The sequence below is a fragment of the Lithobates pipiens genome, unplaced genomic scaffold, assembly GCF_037356315.1.
Source record: "Lithobates pipiens isolate NorthernLeopardFrog02 unplaced genomic scaffold, aLitPip1_a1.2 Scaffold_19, whole genome shotgun sequence".
Lineage (NCBI taxonomy): Eukaryota > Metazoa > Chordata > Amphibia > Anura > Ranidae > Lithobates > Lithobates pipiens.
In genome coordinates, this window is record NW_027507764.1 from 39996411 (window position 1) to 40020036 (window position 23626).

The 23626-nt window shown below is 46.8% G+C and overlaps 1 protein-coding gene across 2 annotated transcripts in view; it reads left to right on the plus strand.

Moving 5' to 3' along the window:
- Positions 1–813: 813 nt before the first annotated feature.
- MINDY4 (MINDY lysine 48 deubiquitinase 4) overlaps positions 814–23626 on the plus strand; it is a 99867-nt gene continuing 77054 nt past the window's right edge. Inside the window, exons 1-3 of one of the 2 annotated variants that reach the window (XM_077490667.1) lie at positions 814–978; positions 6037–6156; positions 11469–11698. In XM_077490667.1, the coding sequence (XP_077346793.1) occupies positions 919–978; positions 6037–6156; positions 11469–11698 (410 nt within the window). In that variant the 5' untranslated portion in view covers positions 814–918. Of the gene's footprint in view, positions 990–6036; positions 6157–11468; positions 11699–23626 lie in introns of both variants that reach the window. The other variant, XM_077490668.1, reaches the window with a different exon arrangement.

Sequence of the window (23626 nt, forward strand, 5' to 3'; positions counted from 1 at the left end):
ATAAAGTATTATATGTACTTTATATTATTATAAAATATGATATATTATTACACAGTATTAGTATATATTCTTAAAAAGTTTTATTTGTTATTATTGTTTAAAAAGTATTAATATATATATATTAAAGTATTATTACATATGATTATAAAGCAGTATTATATATATATATAGTATTTATTATTATAAAGTATTATTACATATTATTATAAAGCAGTATTATATATAGTATTATATATTATTATAAAGTATTATTATATATTATCACACATTGTTATATATTCTTAAAAAGTGTTATTTTATATATTATATTGCAGTATTAATATAAATTATAAAGTATTATTTTTAAGTATTATAAATCATTATTATATATTATTAGAAAATATATATTTGTATAAAATATTGTTATAGGTATTATTACATATTATTATGTATAACAATTAGTATTGTTATACATTAATAAGTATTATTATACTGTATATCATTATAAAGTATTATATATTATTATACATATTGTACTGTAAATGATTATAAAGTATTATTATATATTATTAGAACGTATTTCCCATCGTTTATCAGGAGATGTTGGGGATGTCAGCTCAGTGATCCCCTCAATGCTCCCATTAGGGTGGAGGGGTGACTCCGCTGTCAGGAAGTAAGCTCCGGGGGTCACCACCAACCCATCCCCCTCCCAGCACTGCACGTGGTGGTTGGCAGCAGAGGGAGCCAATCAGCGCCTGAGTCTCATGATTGGGGGCGGGCACCGTGCGGCGTTTGAACGGAGGGCGGGGCTGTACCACGTGGATGCGTAGCAGAGGACTGAGCATGCGTGGCGTACGGAGCCGTCGGGTATCCTGCCTTGACTGTCTCCATGGTAACAGAACGCCCTGGTAACCCGGGCCTAAACACGGCCTGATAGAGATGAGCCCCCGGACGGAGGAGGTGACGGCTTCCCTCATCAGAGAGTTCCTCAGCAGGAAGGTGACGGTCCAGTGAGTGTGTCAGTCCTCGTGTACCGGGAACATCGGGTCACACCGTATATTACCATGTATGGAGTATTACGGCACCCCGGATATACCGTCACCCATAGCAACTAATGTATGTCACATCCCAGCATGCCCCGGGACACTCCTTGGGGGAGTCCCAAATCCCAGCATGCCCCGGGACACTCCTCGGAGGAACCCCGAATCCCGGGATGCCCCGGGACACTCCTGGGGGGGGGAGCCCTGAATCCCAGCATGCCCGGGACACTCCTCGGAGGAACCCCGAATCCCAGCATGCCCCGGGACACTTCTCGGGGGAATCCCGAATCCCAGAATGCCCAGGGACACTCCTCAGAGGAATCCCGAATCCCAGCATGCCCCGGGACACTCCTCGGAGGAACCCCGAATCCCAGCATGCCCCGGGACACTCCTCGGAGGAATCCCAAATCCCAGCATGCCCCGGGACACTCCTCGGAGGAACCCCGAATCCCAGCATTCCCCGGGACACTCCTCGGAGGAACCCCGAATCCCAGCATTCCCCGGGACACTCCTCGGAGGAACCCCGAATCCCAGCATTCCCCGGGACACTCCTCGGAGGAACCCCGAATCCCAGCATTCCCCGGGACACTCCTCGGAGGAACCCCGAATCCCAGCATGCCCCGGGACACTCCTCGGAGGAACCCCGAATCCCAGCATGCCCCGGGACACTCCTCGGAGAAACCCCGAATCCCAGCATTCCCCGGGACACTCCTCGGAGGAACCCCGAATCCCAGCATGCCCCGGGACACTCCTGGGGGGGGGAGCCCTGAATCCCAGCATGCCCGGGACACTCCTCGGAGGAACCCCGAATCCCAGCATGCCCCGGGACACTTCTCGGGGGAATCCCGAATCCCAGAATGCCCCGGGACACTCCTCAGAGGAATCCCGAATCCCAGCATGCCCCGGGACACTCCTCGGAGGAACCCCGAATCCCAGCATGCCCCGGGACACTCCTCGGAGGAATCCCAAATCCCAGCATGCCCCGGGACACTCCTCGGAGGAACCCCGAATCCCAGCATTCCCCGGGACACTCCTCGGAGGAACCCCGAATCCCAGCATGCCCCGGGACACTCCTCGGAGGAACCCCGTATCCCAGCATGCCCCGGGACACTCCTCGGAGAAACCCCGAATCCCAGCATTCCCCGGGACACTCCTCGGAGGAACCCCGAATCCCAGCATGCCCCGGGACACTCCTTGGGGGAATCCCAAATCCCAGCATGCCCCGGGACACTCCTTGGGGGAATCCCAAATCCCAGCATGCCCCGGGACACTCCTCGGAGGAACCCCGAATCCCAGCATGCCCCGGGACACTCCTCGGAGGAACCCCGAATCCCAGCATGCCCCGGGACACTCCTTGGGGGAATCCCGAATCCCAGCATGCCCCGGGACACTCCTCTGGGGAATCCCGGCATGCCCCGGGACACTCCTTGGGGGGAGTCCCAAATCCCAGCATGCCCCGGGACACTCCTGGGGGGGAGCCCTGAATCCCAGCATGCCCGGGACACTCTTTGGGGGAATCCCAAATCCTAGCATGCCCCGGGACACTCCTCAGGGGAACCCCGAATCCTGGCATGCCCCGGGACACTCCTCTGGGGAATCCCGGCATGCCCCGGGACACTCCTTGGGGGAGTCCCAAATCCCAGCATGTCCCGGGACACTCCTGGGGGGGGGGGAGCCCTGAATCCCAGCATGCCCGGGACACTCTTTGGGGAAATCCCAGCATGCCCCGGGACACTTCTCGGGGGAATCCCGAATCCCAGAATGCCCCGGGACACTCCTCAGAGGAATCCCGAATCCCAGCATGCCCCGGGACACTCCTCGGAGGAACCCTGAATCCCAGCATGCCCCGGGACACTCCTCGGAGGAACCCCGAATCCCGGGATGCCCCGGGACACTCCTCGGAGGAACCCCGAATCCCGGGATGCCCCGGGACACTCCTCGGAGGAACCCCGAATCCCGGGATGCCCCGGGACACTCCTCGGGGGAACCCCGAATCCCGGGATGCCCCGGGACACTCCTCGGAGGAACCCCGAATCCCAGCATGCCCCGGGACACTCCTCGGAGGAACCCAGAATCCCAGCATGCCCCGGGACACTCCTCGGAGGAACCCAGAATCCCAGCATGCCCCGGGACACTCCTCGGGGGAATCCCAAATCCCAGCATACCCCGGGACACTCCTCGGGGGAATCCCAAATCCCAGCATGCCCCGGGACACTCCTCGGAGGAACCCCGAATCCCAGCATGCCCCGGGACACTCCTTGGGGGAATCCCGAATCCCAGCATGCCCCGGGACACTCCTCGGGGGAATCCTGAATCCTGGCATGCCCCGGGACACTCCTCGGGGGAATCCTGAATCCTGGCATGCCCCGGGACACTCCTCGGGGAAATCCCGAATCCTGGCATGCCCCGGGACACTCCTCGGGGGAACCCTGAATCCCAGCATGCCCCGGGACACTCCTCGGGGAATCCTGAATCCCGGCATGCCCCGGGACACTCCTGGGGGGGAGCCCCGAATCCCAGCATGCCCCGGGACACTCCTAGGGGGAATCCTGAATCCCGGCATGCCCCGGGACACTCCTGGGGGGGAGCCCCGAATCCCAGCATGCCCCGGGACACTCCTAGGGGGAATCCTGAATCCCGGCATGCCCCGGGACACTCCTGGGGGGGAGCCCCGAATCCCAGCATGCCCCGGGACACTCCTCGGGGGGAGCCCCAAATCCCAGCATGTCCCGACACACTCCTCGGAGGAACCCCGAATCCCAGCATGCCCCGGGACACTCCTCGGGGGGAGCCCCAAATCCCAACATGCCCCGGGACACTCCTCGGGGGAGCCCCGAATCCCAGCATGCCCCGGGACACTCCTCGGGGGAGCCCCGAATCCCAGCATGCCCCGGGACACTCCTTGGGGGAATCCCAGCATGCCCCGGGACACTCTTTGGAATCCCGAATCCCAGAATGCACTGGGACACTCCTTGGAGGAATCCCGAATCCTCGCATGCCCCGGGGCACTCCTTGGGGGGAACCCCGAATCCCAGCATGCCCTGGGACACTCCTCTGGGGAACCCCAAATCCCAGCATGCCCCGTGACACTCCTCGGGGGGGAGCCCCGAATCCCAGCATGCCCCGGGACACTCCTAGGGGGAATCCTGAATCCCGGCATGCCCCGGGACACTCCTCGGGGGAACCCCAAATCCCAGCATGCCCAGGACACTGCTCTGGGGAACCCCAAATCCCAGCATGCCCCGTGACACTCCTCGGGGGGGAGCCCCGAATCCCAGCATGCCCCGGGACACTCCTAGGGGGAATCCTGAATCCCGGCATGCCCCGGGACACTCCTGGGGGGGAGCCCCGAATCCCAGCATGCCCCGGGACACTCCTCGGGGGGAGCCCCAAATCCCAGCATGTCCCGGCACACTCCTCGGAGGAACCCCGAATCCCAGCATGCCCCGGGACACTCCTCGGGGGAGCCCCAAATCCCAACATGCCCCGGGACACTCCTCGGGGGAGCCCCGAATCCCAGCATGCCCCGGGACACTCCTCGGGGGAGCCCCAAATCCCAACATGCCCCGGGACACTCCTCGGGGGAGCCCCGAATCCCAGCATGCCCCGGGACACTCCTCGGGGGAGCCCCGAATCCCAGCATGCCCCGGGACACTCCTCGGGGGAGCCCCGAATCCCAGCATGCCCCGGGACACTCCTCGGGTGAACCCCAGCATGCTCTGGACACTCCTCGTTTGGGAACAGCCGCTATTTGGCATTTGAAGCTCCCAGGAGTGTTGAATGCCTGTGTCCCCCGTTGCATTCTGTGGTTTCTTCCTCTGACCCCTATGTCGCTACCGAGTCCTGTAGCAACCTAGGAAGGAACCATTGCACATTGGGGGAAGGGCACCAGACACTGCTTGTTTCTGTTCAAACGTGAGAAACATATCACACGTGGAACAAGCACCCAATGTGACCACCCCGTGTCATTTCCAAAATCTGACCTTGCTGCCGCTCCAATTCTATGGCCACAATCTACATGCTGACTACACTTGTGAGCCGAAAATCCAACCAATCGCATGAAACTATTTCCTACTCGTTAGAGGAGCTGCCTTTACTACCCAAAAGTCATGTATTAGTAAAGGGGACCTGTCTGTTCTTTACAGTGCTATAGATATACACTATATTACCAAAAGTATTGGGACACATGAACTTTTAATGGTGTCTTAGTCCGTAGGGTTCAATATTGAGTTGGCCCGCCCTCTGCAGCTATAACAGCTTCACCTCTTCTGGGAAGGCCGTCCACAAGGTTAAAGCCCCATACACACATCAGATTTTCTGCAGACTTTTGTCTTCAGATTTACCAAAACCATGTAGTAGAAGGGCCTGCCTGATTGCATACACATTGAAACTCCTAAGGTTTGACCACATATTATATCGTTTTGGTAAATCTGAAGGAAAAAAATCAGTAGAAAATCTGACAGTGTGTATGGGGCTTTAGGAATGTGTCTATGGGAATGTTTGATCATTCTTCCAGAAGAGCGTTTGTGAGGTCAGGCACTGATGTTGGACAAGAAGGCCTGGCTCGCAGTCACGCTCTAATTCATCCCAAAAGTGTTCTATTGGGTAGAGGTCAGGACTCTGTGCATGTCAGTCAAGTTCCTCCACCTCAAACTCGCTCATCCATGTCTCTATGGACCTTGCTTTGTACACTGGTGTGCAGTCATGTAGGAACAGGAAGGGGTCATCCCCAAGCTGGTCCCACAAAGTTGGGAGCATGAAATTGTCCAAAATGTCTTGGTATGCCGACGCTTTAAGAGTTTCCTTCACTGGAGCTAAGGGGCCAAGTCCAACCCCTGATAAACAACCCCACACCATAATCCCCCCTCCACCAAATGGAGGGGGGATTTTTTTTTTTTTTTTTTTAAGATTAGTTGGGTATATCATTAAATTCTGTTGAAGTGTACGAATTCCACCATGTCTCTTCCTCCCTATGTTGTCTACTGCTGTTATATATTTTGTCATTTTGTTTCTATAGGGGCTGAAAAAGACACGAGCGGCTCTAGATGAAGAACTGCCACGCACGCAGCACAGCATCAGTAGCAGGGATGAGCTGAGGGCCGCGTTACACTTGGACTCTTTGTACAAGGAGAACAAGGTAGTGACTACCAACATAATGCTAATAAACTGCTAATGTAGTAAGCAGACACCTACAGGTTCCCCAATGTACCTTTTAGTAATCTTCCAGAACACACCGAGGGAGTTGGAATCAGGTCTCTAATATGCTCATAGCGACCTAGGGCAGGCCATAGATCAGGGATGTGCAATTAGCGGACCTCCAGCTGTTGCAAAACTACAAGTCCCATCATGCCTCTATCAATGCCACCTGTCCTCAGTGCCACCTATCAGTGTCATCTGTCCCCAGTGCCACCTGTCCCCAGTGCCATCTGTCAGTGTCACGTGCCAGGTGTCCACAGTGCCACCTGTCATAGTTTCATAGTTAGTAAGGTTGAATAAAGACACCAGTCCATCCAGTTTAACCTGAGTGAGTGTCTACCCCTATCCCTGTACATTGCACACTCACATTGGTCCCTACCCTTAAGGAGCCCACAATCTAAGGCCCCCATTTATATAATAAGGCCAATTTTGGACAGAAGCCAATTAACCTACCTGCATGTCCATGGAGTGTGGGAGGAAACCGGAGTACCCGGAGGAAACCCACGCAGGCACAGGGAGAACATGCAAACTCCAGGCAGGTAGTGTCGTGGTTGGGATTTGAACTAGCGACCCTTTTTACTGCTAGGTGAGAGTGCTATCCACTACACCACTGTGCTGTGTCAGGTGTCTTCAGTGCCACGTATTAGTGCCATCTGTCATCAGTGTCACACGCCATCAGTGCCGTGTATCAGCGTCATCTGACATCAGTGCCACGTCGGCGTCACGTGTCATTGTCCTGGTGCTCCAGGGCCTTCAAAAGTGTAATAGTTAGTCAACAAGTTAGATGTGTAATTTATGCTCCTAGAACACCTGATGGCGCTCCCTGCATGTTGGGCCTCTCTAAGTGGCCAGGCTGTGAAAAAGTCCCACACATGTGGTATTGTAATACTCAGGAGGAGTAGCAGAATATGTTTTGGGGTGTCATTTGTGGTATACACATGCCATGTGAGAGAAATAACCTATTAGACTGACGATTTTGTGGGGGGAAAAAAATAAAAAATCTTCATTTTGCAAAGAATTGTGGGAAAAAATGACAACACCAAAAAGCTCAATATGCCTCTTACTAAATACCTTGGAATGTCTACTTTCCAAAAAGGGGTCATTTGGGGGTATTTGTACTTTCCTGACTTGTTCGGGTCGCAAGAAATTAGATTGGCAACCAGTACATCAGATGTGATCAATTTTGTGCGATTCGCACCACAGCTTGTAGACTCTCTAATTTTCACAAAGACCAAATAATATCCACTAATTTGGGTTATTTTTACCAAAGACATGTAGCCGTATAAATTGTGGCCAAAATTTATGAAGAAAAATTAATACCGTATATACTCGAGTATAAGCCGAGATTTTCAGCCTCTTTTTTGAGGCTGAAAGTGCCCCCCTCGGCTTATACTCGAGTCATCGCTGTCTGCCCGCTCGATCAGCGTGTCGAGCAGACAGACAGCGGCCATTCTATGATTCAAAAGCCGCGCCTCCGGCTCCGCCTTCGCCTGTGATAGGCGGAACACTGAATTTCCCAGCAGCCTGTGTTCCGCCTATCACGGGCATCTTCTCATCCTCGTACTACGGACGAGGATGATACGACGTCCGTGATAGGCGGAACACAGGCTGCTGGGAAATTCAGTGTTCCGCCTATCACAGGCGAAGGAGGAGGCGCGGCTTTTGAATTTTACAATGGCCGCCGATGAAGAGGGCACGGGACGGAGGCAAGGCAAGGCACGGGACAGGACGGGACGGGACGGGACGGGACGAAGGCAAGGCACGACACGGGACGGAGGCTCGGGACAAAGGCTCGGGACACAGGTAGGCTGGACACACACACACACACACACGGATGGAGACACACACACACAGGGATGGATGGATGGATGGATGGAGACACACACACACAGGGATGGATGGATGGATGGATGGATGGAGACACACACACACAGGGATGGATGGATGGATGGATGGATGGAGACACACACACACAGGGATGGATGGATGGATGGATGGATGGAGACACACACACACAGGGATGGATGGATGGATGGACACACACACACACAGGGATGGATGGACGGACACACAGGGATGGACGGACACACAGGGATGGACGGACACACAGGGATGGACGGACACACACACAGGGATGGACAGGCATGTCTCACCCTCGGCTTATACACGAGTCAATAAGTTTGCCAGTTTTTTTGGGGGTAAATTGGGGGCCTCGGCTTATATTCGGGTCGGCCTATACTCGAGTATATACGGTAATTTGCAAAATTTTATCACAGAAACAAGGAAAAACGTGGGTTTTTTTTTTCAAAATTTTCGGTCTTTTTTCATTTATAGCACAAAAAATAAAAAAACCCCAGAGGTGATCAAATACCACCAAAAGAAAGCTCTATTTGTGGGGAAAAAAGGACAAAAAATTAATTTGGGTACAGTGTTACATGACTGAGTAATTGTCATTCAAAGTGTGAGAGCACCGAAAGCTGAAAATTGGTCTGGGCAGGAGGGGGGTTTAAGTGCCCAGTAGGCAAGTGGTTAAAGTAGTGCAGTGCTGAACTGCAAAAAAAAATGGTCTGGTCATGAGGGGGGTAAAGCATTCCAGAGCGCAAATGGTTAAACATGTATGCCACTACCACATAAGAATAAGTAGGGGGGCATCTACTAAGCTGCTGAAAGGAAAAACGAATTAAGAAAAAGGCTTTTCTTATTTATTTCTTCTTAATATTTAACGTTGGTAATATGGGAAATGGCATTACAGCCAGGAGAATTTACAGTTTTTTTAAAAATATATTTTAAAGTTGCACTTCTTTTTGTCAATAAGCAGTAAGTGACACTCCTGTGCCGGATCGCGCACCTATCGCGTGACCTGCCGCATCCAGGTGGGGGGTGCGCCGCTTTTGCTGTGATTAGTCACAGCAGAAGCCGATCAGCGGGTGCCAGCCAATGGATGTCTGCCGGCACCCACTGATCAGTGAGGAGAATGACAGAACAGAGCTCATATGTAAGCAAGGCAGAGCTCTGTCCTGTCAGCGGAGATGTGATGGATTTTGTTTCCCTGCAAAGCAGGGAATAAAATCCAGCACGTTTCTTAGTAAAAGCAGCACACAGTGTACACATAAACACTGGTTAGGCAGGCATTTAACCCTTTGATTGCCCTAGATGTTTAACCTCTTCCTAGCCAGTGTCTTTAGTACAGTGATAGTGTATATTTTTAGCACTGATCATTGTATTAGTGTCACTGGTTCCCACAAAGTGTCAGAATGTCCGCCGCAATATTGCAGTCCCGCTTTAAAGAGGAGTTCCCCTAAAAAATAAATAAATAAATAAAAGTCAGCAGCTACAAATACTGCAGCTGCTGACTTTTAATAATCGGACATTTATCTGTCCCAGAGTCCAGCAATGCGGGGGAACGAAGCCCCGCTCGTACCCCTCCCTCCGCTCGGCGGTGCCGGCATTCTAACTGTGGGCACCCGGCTGTGGCTTCACAGCCGGGCACCGACTGCCCATGCACGAACAGCGCCGCGCGCCGTGATTGGCCGTACAGTCATCTGGGACCTGTTATGTGTCCCAGATGGCTGACAGGAGGTAGTGGGCAGAGCTGAGCCCTTCCTGCGCTGAGGGGAAGTGACATCAAGAGCCCAGGCACTGAAGGAGGCAGACTACGGGGGACCCCCCAGCAACAGGCATTTAGAGGTGAGTTAAAAAAAATAATAATTCCAAATATTTTTTTTTTATTATTATTTTTTTTAGGAATTTTGGTGAATTTTTTTTATTTTTATGTGCAACACCACTTTAAGTCACTGATCTCCGCTATTACTAGTATAAAAAATAAAATAAAATTTCAGCATATATCCCATAGTTTGTAGACGCTATAACTTTTGCGCAAACGAATCAATATACACTTATTGAGATTTTGTTTACCAAAAATATGTAGCAGAATACATATTTATGAAGAATTTTTTTTTTTTTTGCTTCTTTTTTTTTTTGACAGTCTTCTTTTTTTGTTTATAGCACAAAAAATAAAAACCGCAGAAGGTGATCAAATACCACTAAAAGAAAGCTCTATTTGTGGGGAAAAAAAGGACATACGTTTTATTTGGGTAGAGTGTCGTACGACCGCGCAATTGTCAGTTAAAGCGGACCTTCAGTCATTTTTTAATCTTTCCATCTATTAAATCTTCTGCCCTTGTTATTGGTTTAACTTTGGATAGTAAAAAAATATATTTTTTCTGCCAGTGAATATCTTATATGGCCCACTTCTTGTTTCTTGTCTGGTCATTAGCCTAGGCTTATGACATCGTGCATCTCTCTCTCTCTCTCTCTCTCTCTCTCTCTCTCTCTCTCTCTCTCCCCCTCTCTCTCTCCCCCTCTCTCTCTCCCCCTCTCTCTCTCCCCCTCTCTCTCTCCCCCTCTCTCTCTCCCCCTCTCTCTCTCCCCCTCTCTCTCTCCCCCTCTCTCTCTCCCCCTCTCTCTCTCCCCCTCTCTCTCTCCCCCTCTCTCTCTCCCCTCTCTCTCTCTCTCTCTCTCCCTCTCTCTCTCTCTCCCTCTCTCTCTCTCTCTCCTCCTCTCTCTCTCTCTCTCTCCTCCCTCTCTCTCCTCTCCTCCCTCTCTCTCCTCTCCTCCCTCTCTCTCCTCTCCTCCCTCTCTCTCCTCTCTCTCTCCTCTCTCTCTCCTCCCCCCCTCTCTCTCTCTCTCTCTCTCTCCCCCACCTCTCCCCCCCCTCTCTCTCTCCCCGCTCTCTCTCTCTCTCCCCCCTCTGTTTTTTTTTTACCACTACTATTTATTTATACTGGCTTTTGAAATTTATAGATGCAGTAATTTAGAAATTTTATAAAAGATTTAGCACTGGGAAACACTTTTTGAAAAATTAATATATATATATATATATATATATAATGCATTTTATATACAACTATATAGATCAGACCAAAATGAGGGACAACAGAGGAGGAAAGAGGGACTGTGTTCCAAATCAGGGACAGTCCCTCCAAATCAGGGACAGTTGGGAGCTATGGAATCATAGTATATATAAAATAATATGCAAAGTGGTTGGAGGGAAGCTTCAGAATGCCAAAAATGTTTTTATTACAAATTATGTGAGCAGACTGCAGTTCCTATTTAAGATAACACAGTGCCATATAGCAAAAAAATGAAGGGGGGTAAAGTGATTAATTTTAGTGACCGATTCCTATTTAAATATGTGTGTTTTGTTTGTTTGTTTTTTTATTTATTTATTTATTTAATTCTTCCTTCTAACAGTTGGCTGAGAACCCCCTAAAAACATACCTGGAAATAATGACAAAGCATTTTCTTGATAAGAAAACATTGAAAATGGAAGGAGAACAGAATGCGGAGAGCGCCAAGTTATTTACCCAAGGGCACCAGAGGAAAGCAGCCGTGAGCTCAAACCTGGCTGTGTGTGACCTGTCGGATGAGGAAAGCGGTAGCAGCTGTGCTGTATCTGAGACAAGTCAAATTTTATCCCACAAGTAAGTGTTTAAAGCTGAATTCCAGCCTGCTTTCAGTCTTGCACGGTTGTACAGGCTTATTTCTTTATATGTCTTGCTCTGATTTCACTGCACACTGTGAGCTTCTCACAATGTGCATTTGAAACTGCAGCAAATCAGAGCCTGCACCTTTTCCTGGCTGGAAGACAACCATATAGGCTTTTGGTCGGCCCCTTTCGTTCGTTTTGATTTCATTTCTTTTATTCTTTGAGGCTCAGAAGCACCTTGGGCAGCCTGCATGCCCATACAGCCTGCCTAGGAATGCCCACATCTGCAAGCTGATACCCACACATCAAGACTTTGATATTTGCATTACTCTTCCCATGAGCCAGCCTACTGCTTGCATCGGGGATGAGGAGTATTGAGGCGCAGTGCTGTTTGCAGGAAGCTATGTACATTATACTGCCGTGATTTGCCTGCATGACATAGAGAAGCATAGAGACCCGATGATGACCTTGATGGGTCTAAAATGAAGTATGTGGTGTGAACAGATTTTATTGAATTTTTTTTTACTGGGCAACGCATCACCATGCCTCAGTCACCACGCTTTCAGAGTCTTTCAAGTGTCACCTACAGTCACTCTAGTGCCTCCCAAGTGCCAGTGTCCTCTTTGCCTCCTGGGCTTCAGTCCCCCCCACTCCTATTTTCTCCAGTATCCTTGTGTCACCAGAGCCACCCGATTCCCAGTGGTGTCTCTATCTGCCTGTTCCCTCAAGTGTACCTGTGCGCTCTTGGCCTCCTGCATGCCCCTGTGTGCCACCATTGTCCTGAGTGCACCCATGTGCTCCTCCAGTGCCGAGACAATGCCATCTAGAGTCCTGGGCGAACATGTCTAATTGCGCCCCCCCAAGTTATATGAGCATTTTGTGCATTATATGTTAAGAAAAATCCCTACCCCCCCCCCCCCAAAAAAAATCCACAAAGCACAACCCCCCAAAAGAAAATATTTCCCCTTTTACCATGTTACTTTTATAGCACATACCCTTCCCAACACGAATCCCCCCCCAAATCACCACTCCTAGCACACCTCCCCAAATTTGTCCTCCTAGGACAGTTCTTACTGTCTGCTGTCCCCCAAATTCCCCTTCTCAACACAAATCCCCAAACCCCTTGTGGTGCCCCCCCCCCCCCTACATGATACCACAGTGCCCAGGTCAGCCGCTCCTCCTGCCCACCCTTTGTCCTGGCCCTGTGCTCCTCCGTGTCTCCCATCCATCCTCCCCGCTGTCTCCAGCATACCGCCGTGCAATTTTGTTCCTGTCATACGCACTTCTGTGCTCCTCTGCGTCTCCTATATACCCACATAGCTTCCAGTAAGCTCCGCAGTACATCAGGCTGCTCCTCCTCCCATCCTCTCTGCTCCACCCTTGGGTTCACCCCTGTAATCTCCTGGGCTGTGTCTCTCCCAGTGGATATGGCCCTAGGGCCAGTCCACACCAGAAGGCAGCTCTGGAGGCCAGCATTCAGTACGCGTTTCCTCAAAACACACTGCACAGCAGGTGTCAGTGCAAAGCTATCAACACCCTAAATGTAAAAAATGCAATACCTGCACAGGATTGCATGGTGCTAGTTGCTGTGTGTTTTTCTACAGTCTGGTGCCATTTCCAGTCTCCCAGGTTGGAGCACATATGACAGCTGATCGATTAACTGTTTAAGGTCCGTCCTATAGCAGTCTTACCATTACAGGGCGCCACCTCTGCGCCGAATCGCGTATATATAAGTAGGGCTGCAACTAACGATTATTTTCATAATCGATTAGTTGGCCGATTTATTGTTTAGATTATTTGATTAATCGGTTAATAACCTTAAAAAAAAAAGTGTGGTGTATAATTTAGTTAATATGTAAAGTTTAAAAAAAGGCAATTTATTCTTAAATATCTCTACACAGTGGTAAATATAAATAACCAACTATATGGTTAGGGAGCAAAATATCGAATCCACTCTGAGAAAAACAGACAGAAGAGAGATACTGTATATATTAGAGGGGATATATACTGTATATACTATTAGAGATGATATATACTATTAGAGGAGATGTACTGTATATACTATTAGAAGAAATATACTGTATATACTATTAGAGGAGAGATATACTGTATATACTATTATGCCCCATATACACGGTCGGATTTTCAGACGGAAAATGTACGATCGGATCATGTTGTGGGAAGATCTGACCGTGTGTGGGCTCCATCTGACTTTTTCCGTCTGATTTTCCGACGCAGTTTAAGAGCAAGATCTAAAATTTTCCGACAACAAAATCCGATCACATAAATTCCGATTGTGTGTAGACCATTCCGACGGACAAAGTGCCACGCATGCTCAGAATAAACGAAGAGACGAAAGCTATTGGCTACTGGCCCGTTTATAGTCCCGACTTGTGTTGTATGCAACACAAGTTTCGGCCAAAATCCGTCGGAAAAAAATCAGACAGATTTTGTGGTCGGGATGTCCGACCGTGTGTATGGGACATAAGAGGAGAGATCAACTGTATATATTATTAGAGGAGATATATACTGTATATACTATTAGAAGAGAGATGTACTGTATATACTATTAGAGGAGAGATGTACTGTATATACTATTAGAGGAGAGGTGTACTGTATATACTATTAGAGGAGAGGTATACTGTATATACTATTAGAGGAGAGATGTACTGTATATACTATTAGAGGAGAGGTATACTGTATATACTATTAGAGGAGAGATGTACTGTATATACTATTAGAGGAGAGATGTACTGTATATACTATTAGAGGAGAGATGTACTGTATATACTATTAGAGGAGAGATGTACTGTATATACTATTAGAGGAGAGATAAATTGTATATACTATTAGAGGAGATGTACTGTATATACTATTAGAGGAGAGATATACTGTATATACTATTATGCCCCATACACACGGTCGGATTTTCCGAAGGAAAATGTGCTATCGGATCATGTTGTGGGAAAATCCGACCGTGTGTGGGCTCCATCTGACTTTTTCCGTCTGATTTTCCGACGCACAGTTTTTAAGAGCAAGATCTAAAATTTTCCGACAACAAAATCCGATCGCATAATATTCCGATCGTGTGTAGACCATTCCGACGGACAAAGTGCCACGCATGCTTAGAATGAACAAAGAGACGAAAGCTATTGGCTACTGGCCCGTTTATAGTCCCGACATACGTGTTTGACGTCACCTCGTTCAGAACAATCGGAATGTCTGACAACTTTGTGCGACCGCGTGTATGCAACACAAGTTTCGGCCAAAATCCGTCTGAAAAAATCAGACAGATTTTGTAGTCGGAATGTCCGACCGTGTGTACAGGGCATAAGAGGAGAGATAAACTGTATATACTATTAGAGGAGATATATACTGTAAATACTGTTAGAGGAGAGGTGTACTGTATATACTATTAGAGGAGAGATAAATTGTATGTACTATTAGAGGAGAGATGTACTGTATATACTATTAGAGGAGATATACTGTATATACTATTAGAGGAGAGATGTACTGTATATACTATTAGAGGGTGGATCTGGTAACTATCGGACTCAGATCAAATTGTTTTATTTAAAGAAAAAAAAAAGTTAAAGAGCGGTTTGCTGATTTTCAAACAGGACTGTAATAAATTATATGCCGGCCATACAAAAACAATGCCTTCCTTAAAAAAAAAAAAGTCATTTTAAGAACGTTCGTTCGATTTTCTAATTAGTTAATGGGGTCGAAACGACGTTCGTTTTCAACCACAGTGATGGGAAAATTTAGAAATAATAGAAAACTTCTTAGTCAAAAGTCGTTTTTAAGACGGTGTATGTGGTTTTCGTTTAGAAATTACATTCATTTTAAAATCAGAAATGTTAAAAGCAAGTAAAAATTTCAAACAACATTCTTTCCTTCAGAGAATGTACAAAGATTTTTCATCTGAATATTCTCGTCAGAAAATCGATCCGTGTGACCAGCATTAGGCTCAGTACACACCTATGCAGGTTGCTTTTGGATCTGTTTTTGCTGTGTTTTTTCATTTTTGCACACGTGATTTTGCTGTGATTTGCATTTTTTTTTTTTTTTTGCTTTTTCTTTGTTGCCAATTTGTTGTTGATCAGATTAAAAAAAAACACAAATTGCTGCCAAAATGCATTACATGCTTTTCTGCAGCTTCTCCATTGAAATATATTGAACCAAAAAAGCACCGTTTTGCATTAAAAAAAAAAAAAAAAAAGTCCCTGACCCTTTCCAAATACGCAGCAGCTGAAAAAAGCATGGTTACAGTAGCGATTATTTGCTCTTTTTGTACTATAAAGAGCTCATTTGAATTTTTTTATTTTTTTTGTAACCCCATTATGTTAGGGGCCGATTTAATCGATTTACTATTTTCATAATCTATTAATTTCATAATTGATTTGTTGTTTCGGCCCTATATATAAGTACATAGTGGGAGCACAATGCTGGGTACCGCAGACTTGATGTCCGCTGGCACCCACCGATCATCCAGCAGAGAGGCAGAACAGCTATGCAAACAAGGCAGATGGCCGTTCTGACAGGAGGGAAGGCATGGATCCCGTGTCTCTGCAAAGCAGGGAATAGGATCCGTGTCTTCTCCTAGTAAAAGCACCTCCCCCACAGTTTAGTAAAAGACTGGTTAACTGCTTGCTGACTGTATAACCTAGATATAAGGCCGTAAGGCGGCTTGGCTGTGCCAGATCATGTACATATAAGTGTGTGTGTGTAGATTGATGGAATATATATATATATTATATTTTTCATCCATCTATCTACAGAGAGAAAATTATATAAAATATAAATAGGGGAAACAACTAATCGATTAATCGATTCATTTCCGAATTTACTATTTTCATAATCGATTAATCGGCCAGTAACATAATGGGGTTAAAAAAAAAAACTAAAATGAGCCCTTTATAGTAAAACAATACAATCACTACTATAAATATTACTTTCACTGTTGTACAGTAAAAAAAAAAAAAAAAAAAAAAGAGCCCCTTCCAGTAGTGATTATTTGCTTTTTTGTACTATAAAGGGCAAATTTTAGTCTTTTTAACCTCATTATGTTACTAAACGTCTTAAGCCTTGTACACACGGTCGGAGAATCTGTCGGAATGCGTCTTATCGGACCGTGTCGTCAGATAATCCGACTGTGTGTGGTATGCATCGGACTGATTCCATCCAAATCTCCGTCCGACCCAATTTTACAACATGTTGGAAATATTTCCCGACCAACTGGGCCGGACGGACCTAATCCGATCATGTGTAGAGCATTTTCATCAGACCAAGTACCACGCATGCTCAGATCAAATTCCTACATCAAAGCTATTGGCTACTAGCCTGAATGTAGTCCCATCGTAACGAAATTACATCATCACGTTCTGAAAGATCGGATTTTTCGCCAACTTGGCCCGACCGTGTGTATGCAACAGTTTCGGACACAATCCGTCGGACTAAATCCGACGGGCAAAATCCGACGGATTTGGTTGGCAGAATCTCCGACCGTGTGTACAGGGGCTTAGACCTGGTTCACATCTATATGTTTATTGGTGATTTTTGCAGAAACACACTACAGTTCATTTACATGGTTTCCTATGGGACACGTTCATATCTGTGCTTTTTTTCAGCCGCTGCATATTTGGAAAGGGTCGGGGACTTTTAACGCAAAACTGTGCTTTTTTTGGTTCAATATACTTCAATGGAGAAGCTGCAGAAAAGAATGTAGTGCGTTTTTGCAGCAATTTGTATTTTTTAATCTGCCCAAAAAAAATGCAAAAAACGCAAATTGCAGTAAAATCACATACACAAAAATCAAAACACACAGCAAAAAGCACTGCAGAAACTGATCAAAAGCAAAAACTGCATAGGTGTGTACCGAGCCTTACGCTGGCCTCGCGGATCAATTTTCAGGTGAGAATATTCAGATGAAAAATCTTTTTTTTTTTTTTAATTATAATCTTTATTCAAAACAGGGAGAAGCGGTCCCCAAAATACAACATACCATGACAGAGTACAAAACAATCCATAAAGCCAAAGACTCGCAGTTACACGACTGTCATCCATCCATCATATCCTGGCGAGATCTAATGAGAGTGCCGTGTCAGGGTTCGAGATCATATAAACCCCATATCCCCCCCCCCCGGTACCGGCCAATCCCATACACAAGAAGAGGGCCGCATGTCCCACTTTTTCACATTTTCAAAAAGATATAAGTAACAGAAGGGAGAAAAGAGAGAAGAAAAAAAAAGGGGGGGGGGACCCACAATGATAGCCACTGCCCAAGGGCCCCTTTAGGTCAGTTTCGGACACTAAGGTGAAAGCAGACGGCGTCCCTCCAGCGAGAATATGAAGTCATTCCAGTCATTCCAAGTTTGTTTAAAGGTCTCCTGTTTATCTTGTGCTGTGAGGATCAAATCTTCCATCTTTTTAATTTCTTCTACTTTCCTGACCCAATGAACAATGGAGGGAGGCGAGCTTTGTTTCCAATAAAACGGAATACAGGACTTCGCAGCATTTATTAAATGTCTTAGAATGGATTTTCTATATTTTTTAATAGGGATCTGTGAGAGGTGTAAAAGAAAAAATGCCGCCTCTTCCGGAATTGAAATTTCCGTAAATTTCTGTGTTATGCGCCTTACCTCTCTCCAGAAGACGGTCAAACTAGGGCAAGACCAGAATATGTGAAGCAACGTACCCTCTTCTACCCCACAACGCCAACATCTGTCAGAGGCGGAGGGGGAATATTTATGCAGTTTAGTTGGTGTCAAGTACCACCTGGTTAGAACTTTAAAATTTGTCTCCTGCATCTTGGTGCACATCGAGGACTTAAAAACAAGAGTAATAATACAATGTCTTTGCTCCGGGGAAAATGTACGATTAAGGTCCCTTTCCCAACTGGTCAGACACGGTAAATCAGGGTGCTCCGAAGGTGTATTCAGCAGCGCATATGTCTGAGACAGGATATGGGCCAAAGGACCCTCACTCGTACATAGCGTCTCAAAATCCGTCTGACGGCGATCGAATTCTTGGGGATTGGGAAGAGAATGAAGGAAATGATATAATCGCACTGCACTCCAAAAAGTCAACTGAAATTTTCCCAATGGATCGATCAGGATTGAGATAGCTGGCCATTTTCCGTCAATAACATATTTAGATGCATGGTCCAATTTAGCACGTCTGATCGAATCATACTCTTGGGAATAAATCCCCAAAAAGTTTGGATGTCCGAGGATAGGAAATAGAGGGGAGGCCAGGGTCGTAAGTACTTTTTGGCTAGCCATCCGATAGCAGACTTTCAGAGAGGCCCCTATGATAGGATGTAATTTCAAATCTTTAGGCAGATCTTTGTAGCACCACAGGGCGCTTTTCAGTGGGATACGAGAGTGAGACTGTTCTAATTGCACCCATAGCTTAGTGGATTGATTACGGTTCCAGTCTAACACCCGCCCCATGTGAGAGGCCTGGTGATAGCGTCGCAAATCAGGAAGAGCTAACCCTCCCTGTTGTTTGGCTAATGTCAGTTGTGATTGCTTAAGTCAAGGTTTTTTGTGGGCCCATATGAATTGGATAAACATGGACTGGGCCTGTTTAAAAAATGAGACTGGAATCTGGGAGAGCCTGAAAAAGATATATAAATTTAGGAAGAATATTCATTTTAATAAGATTGCATCTCCCAAACCATGAATGAAGACCAGAGCGCCATTTTTGAAAGAGACCACGTGTCCTAGTAACAAGAGGGGGAAAATTCAGCGCAAACACACTCGTTATATCCGGCGGGATGTATGTACCTAAGTACTTTAGGGCCGTATACGTCCACTTAAATCGAAAATTCGATTGCAAATCTAATAAGATTTGTGGAGGGACAGCCACCCCCATGGCCTCTGACTTTGAAAAATTAATTTTTAGATGGGAAAGCCCCCCATAAATTTCAAATTCTCGAAGTAGGTTTGGCAGAGAGGTTCTGGGGTTCGTTATCGAGAACAGCATATCGTCCGCATATGCGGAGATCTTACATTCAATACTGCCCATTTGAAGTCCCATTATGTCTGGATTTTGTCGGATAGTAGAGAGGAACGGTTCTAGGGACAGTGCGAATAAAAGGGGTGACAGAGGGCACCCCTGTCTAGTTCCGTTCCTTATGTCTAGAGGGGCCGAAAGCACCCCATTCGCTTTTACCTGAGCCAGAGGGCATGAATATATTTTACTTATCCACGACATCATATGTCCCCTTAGGCCTATGTGAAGGAGGACAGAAAATATAAATGTCCAATTGACCCGATCGAAGGCCTTTTCAGCATCTGTACTCACAAAAAGACAGGGAGTCCCGGATGATTTAGCTTTATACACCAAATTAAGTACTTTGATGATATTATCCCGGGCTTCCCTGGTAGGGATAAAGCCTACCTGGTCAATATGAATGAGGGATTGTAGATGTTGCGCCAGACGTGTAGCAGGAATTTTGGAAAATAATTTCAAATCCAAGTTCAAGAGGGAGATCGGTCTATAACTCCCACAAAGGCCCGGGTCCTTGCCCTCCTTGGGAATCAACGAGATATGGGCTCTAAGGGTATCTCTTGGAAAGTTCCCCCCCGTACCCAAACCGTTAAAGAATCGCACCAGACGTGGGCCAAGGGCGGGGAGGAAGATCTTATAATATTGTGAAGTATATCCGTCTGGGCCCGGGGCCTTACCCCCTTTCAAGGAGCCCACCGCTCGCTGTACCTCCTCTAATGTAATTGGGTCTTATAAGCGTTCTCGCGAATCAAATGACAACGTGGACAGTCCGGAGCAGGCCACATACCTATCTATTTCTTCCTGACTAGATCCAGAGGGGGGCAGATTGTAAAGATCATGATAGAATTCCCCAAAAACCTTGGCTATCTGAGTTGGAGTAGAGGCCCATTGACCGTTCGCATCCACCAGCTGCGGTATATAGGAAGCAGACTTCAGCTCCCTAACAGACCAAGCTAGATTCTTTCCACATTTATTCCCCGACTCATAGGTCAGTTTCCGGCAAAACTGGAGTGCCGCCTTTGCTTTATAATGAAGTAGGTCATTGATCTCGGCACGTATTGTCCCCAGTTAAATTTCTAGGGCCCACGTAGGAGCATGTTTATGGCTTGCCTCAGTAGAGGCTAGTTTAAAGAATAACTTAGTCAACTGTTCATTCCGCGCTCGTTTAATCCGGGCCCCATGTTTAATCAAAACCCCACGAAGAACCGATTTATGTGCCTCCGAAACCATTCCCTGGTCATAATCCTGCACCTCGTTTTCTTGAAAGTACAGGTCGAGCGATTTAGTCACATCTGCCAAAACCTCTGGATCCTGGAGAAGACTCTCATTGAGGCGCCAGAATAATGACCTTGGCGAGGGGTTCTTTGAGGGAGTGTAAATAAGGGCTACAGGAGCATGATCGGACCAAGTGATATGACCATTATATGAAGATTCCACTAGGTGCAAGAGGTCATGAGGGATTAGAAAGAAATCTATTCTTGAATAGGATTTATAAGGGGGGGAATAAAAAGAATAGTCCCTTTCTCCTGTATGTTGCAAACGCCACACATCCACCAGTTGGTCCCGCAATAAACACTGGGTTATTTTCTTCCTTACCGAAACAGGGACCGAAGAACTCGAGGTAGAGGTATCAACTGAAGGTGAAAGGGGAATATTCAAGTCCCCTCCCACAATCAACTGGCCCTCCCTGAAATCTCTCAAAAGCTCAAAAGTAGTTCTAAGAAACACGTCCTGATGAACATTGGGGGCATATATCGTAGCGAAGGTAAATAAAAGTTCCCCTATACCAGTGATGGCGAACCTTGACACCCCAGATGTTTTGGAACTACATTTCCCATGATGCTCCACTACACTGCCGAGTGCATGAGCATCATGGGAAATGTAGTTCCAAAACATCTGGGGTGCCAAGGTTCACCATCACTGCCCTATACGGCCCTTTAGAAAAAGAAAGCGACCTTCAGGGTCCATCCGGGATTCTTGGAGTACCCAGGGAAGCTTGCTAGAGATCATGATAGAGACACCTTTAGTCTTAGCAAAGGGATTGGTAGAATGGTAAACCTGAGGAAAGAATCTTGACCTAAGGAAAGGGAGATTCATCTTTTTAAAATGCGTTTCTTGGATAAATGGCACATCAGTGCAAGAATTCTTCAGATCCTGCAGAAGGATACGCCGCTTTTCGGGGGAATTCAACCCCTTAACATTAAAAATGATGAACTTAATACGGTTTGTCATCCCGCTTAAAGTTTACAAAGATCCATCAGGCAGGGGCCACCCAAGCAAGAAAATTAAAGTGAGTATTAGATAGAAAGAGGAAGAAGAAAAAAAAAGAAAAAAAAAAAAAAAAAAACAACCCCAAAGGGGAAAAAAAAAAAAGAGACACAGGGCCTTCCAGCCCCCAAGAATAGAAGTAAGAAAATCCGCTCTAAAAATACGGAATAAACACTATAATAGCAAAAAAAAATTGCTCTAACGCATACCAGCGATATGCTGGATTTAAAGCGTCATCCTATTTGGGGTATTAGGTAGACGGGTTGGAGAGAAGACTCCCCCAACCTATTCCCCCATTCCTGGCCATATAAATTACATCATTTTATACCGGCATATATTAAAGGGAAAAAAAAGAAAATCCAGCAATAAATCACAACCCTGAACAAATGTAAGACAATATAATAACATCATCTGTAAAGACTTAGACCCGAAGGGTCCAAAGGGTCCCTCGGTCCGCCTTAAATAAGCACACCTGAGGGAGTCCAGGTCAACAACTAGATCGCCACCAAGTGACTGTTGTCCTCACCTACCCACCCCTCCCCCGCTCCATATCCCCATATCCCCCCTCAAAAAAAAAAAAGGGGGGGAGGGGGACGGGGAGGGGGACAGGGAGGGGGAAGAAGAAAAAGGGGAAAAAAAGGGGGCACTATTGAAAGGAGATAAAGGAAAAAGAAGAGGAAAGAAAGGGGAGGAAAACAGAGAAGTAGAGAAGTAAAGGGAAGGGGGAAAACAGTAATAGGAAAAGAAAAGGAAGACAGGAAAAAAGAAAGGAAGGGGACAGTAAGGGAAGGAAAGAGGAGGAAAGAAAAGATGGGGGGAGGGAAAATATGAAAAAAAAAAGGGGGGGTAGGCGGAGACAAAGATCAGGAAATAAAAGGACTAGAGGAAAAAAGAAGAAAGAAGGGAGGGAAAAAAGGAGAGAGGCAGGGGGAAAAATTGAGAAGGAGGAGAAAGAGGGAGAGGGTGGGAGGGAAAGGAAAGGGGGGAGACAATAAAATATGTACCGTATTTATCGGCGTATAACACGCACTTTTTTCCCCTTAAAATCAGGGGAAAATCGCGGGTGCGTGTTATACACCGATACTCCACGATTTCCGAGAGCGGCCGAAAGCCTTCGAGAAGGGCCGTGGCGGCCGAAAGCCTCCGGGAGCGGCCGAAAGCCGCAGAGAAGGTCCGAGAGCGGCCGAAAGCCGCCAAGAACTTCCGGGTGCCGCCGAGATACACGGGACATCTCGACGGCGCCATTTTTAAAAACATAAGCGGAGAATCTGCATGTCAAGGCTGCAATGAGGACAGGCTTCATGACAAGGCTGCAAATAACGCTGACGAGGCTTCAGATGGACACTGATAAGGCTGCATTGATGGGCATTTAAATGTAAGTTTTTTTTCCTTAAATTTCCCTCCTAAAAGTTTTTTCCACAAAATTCCCTCCTAAACTTGGGGTGCGTGTTATACGCCGATAAATACGGTAATCGCCATAGAAAAAGCACATATATTGTGTATGTTTGTGTATATATATATATATATATGTGTATATTATTACATTTTCCATTCCTCTAGTGCTTCCAATAGTGCCAAAACAAGCCTCAGTGACTAAGCTCTTCCCCAGAGATCACAAAAAAAGAAAAAAAAAGGACAA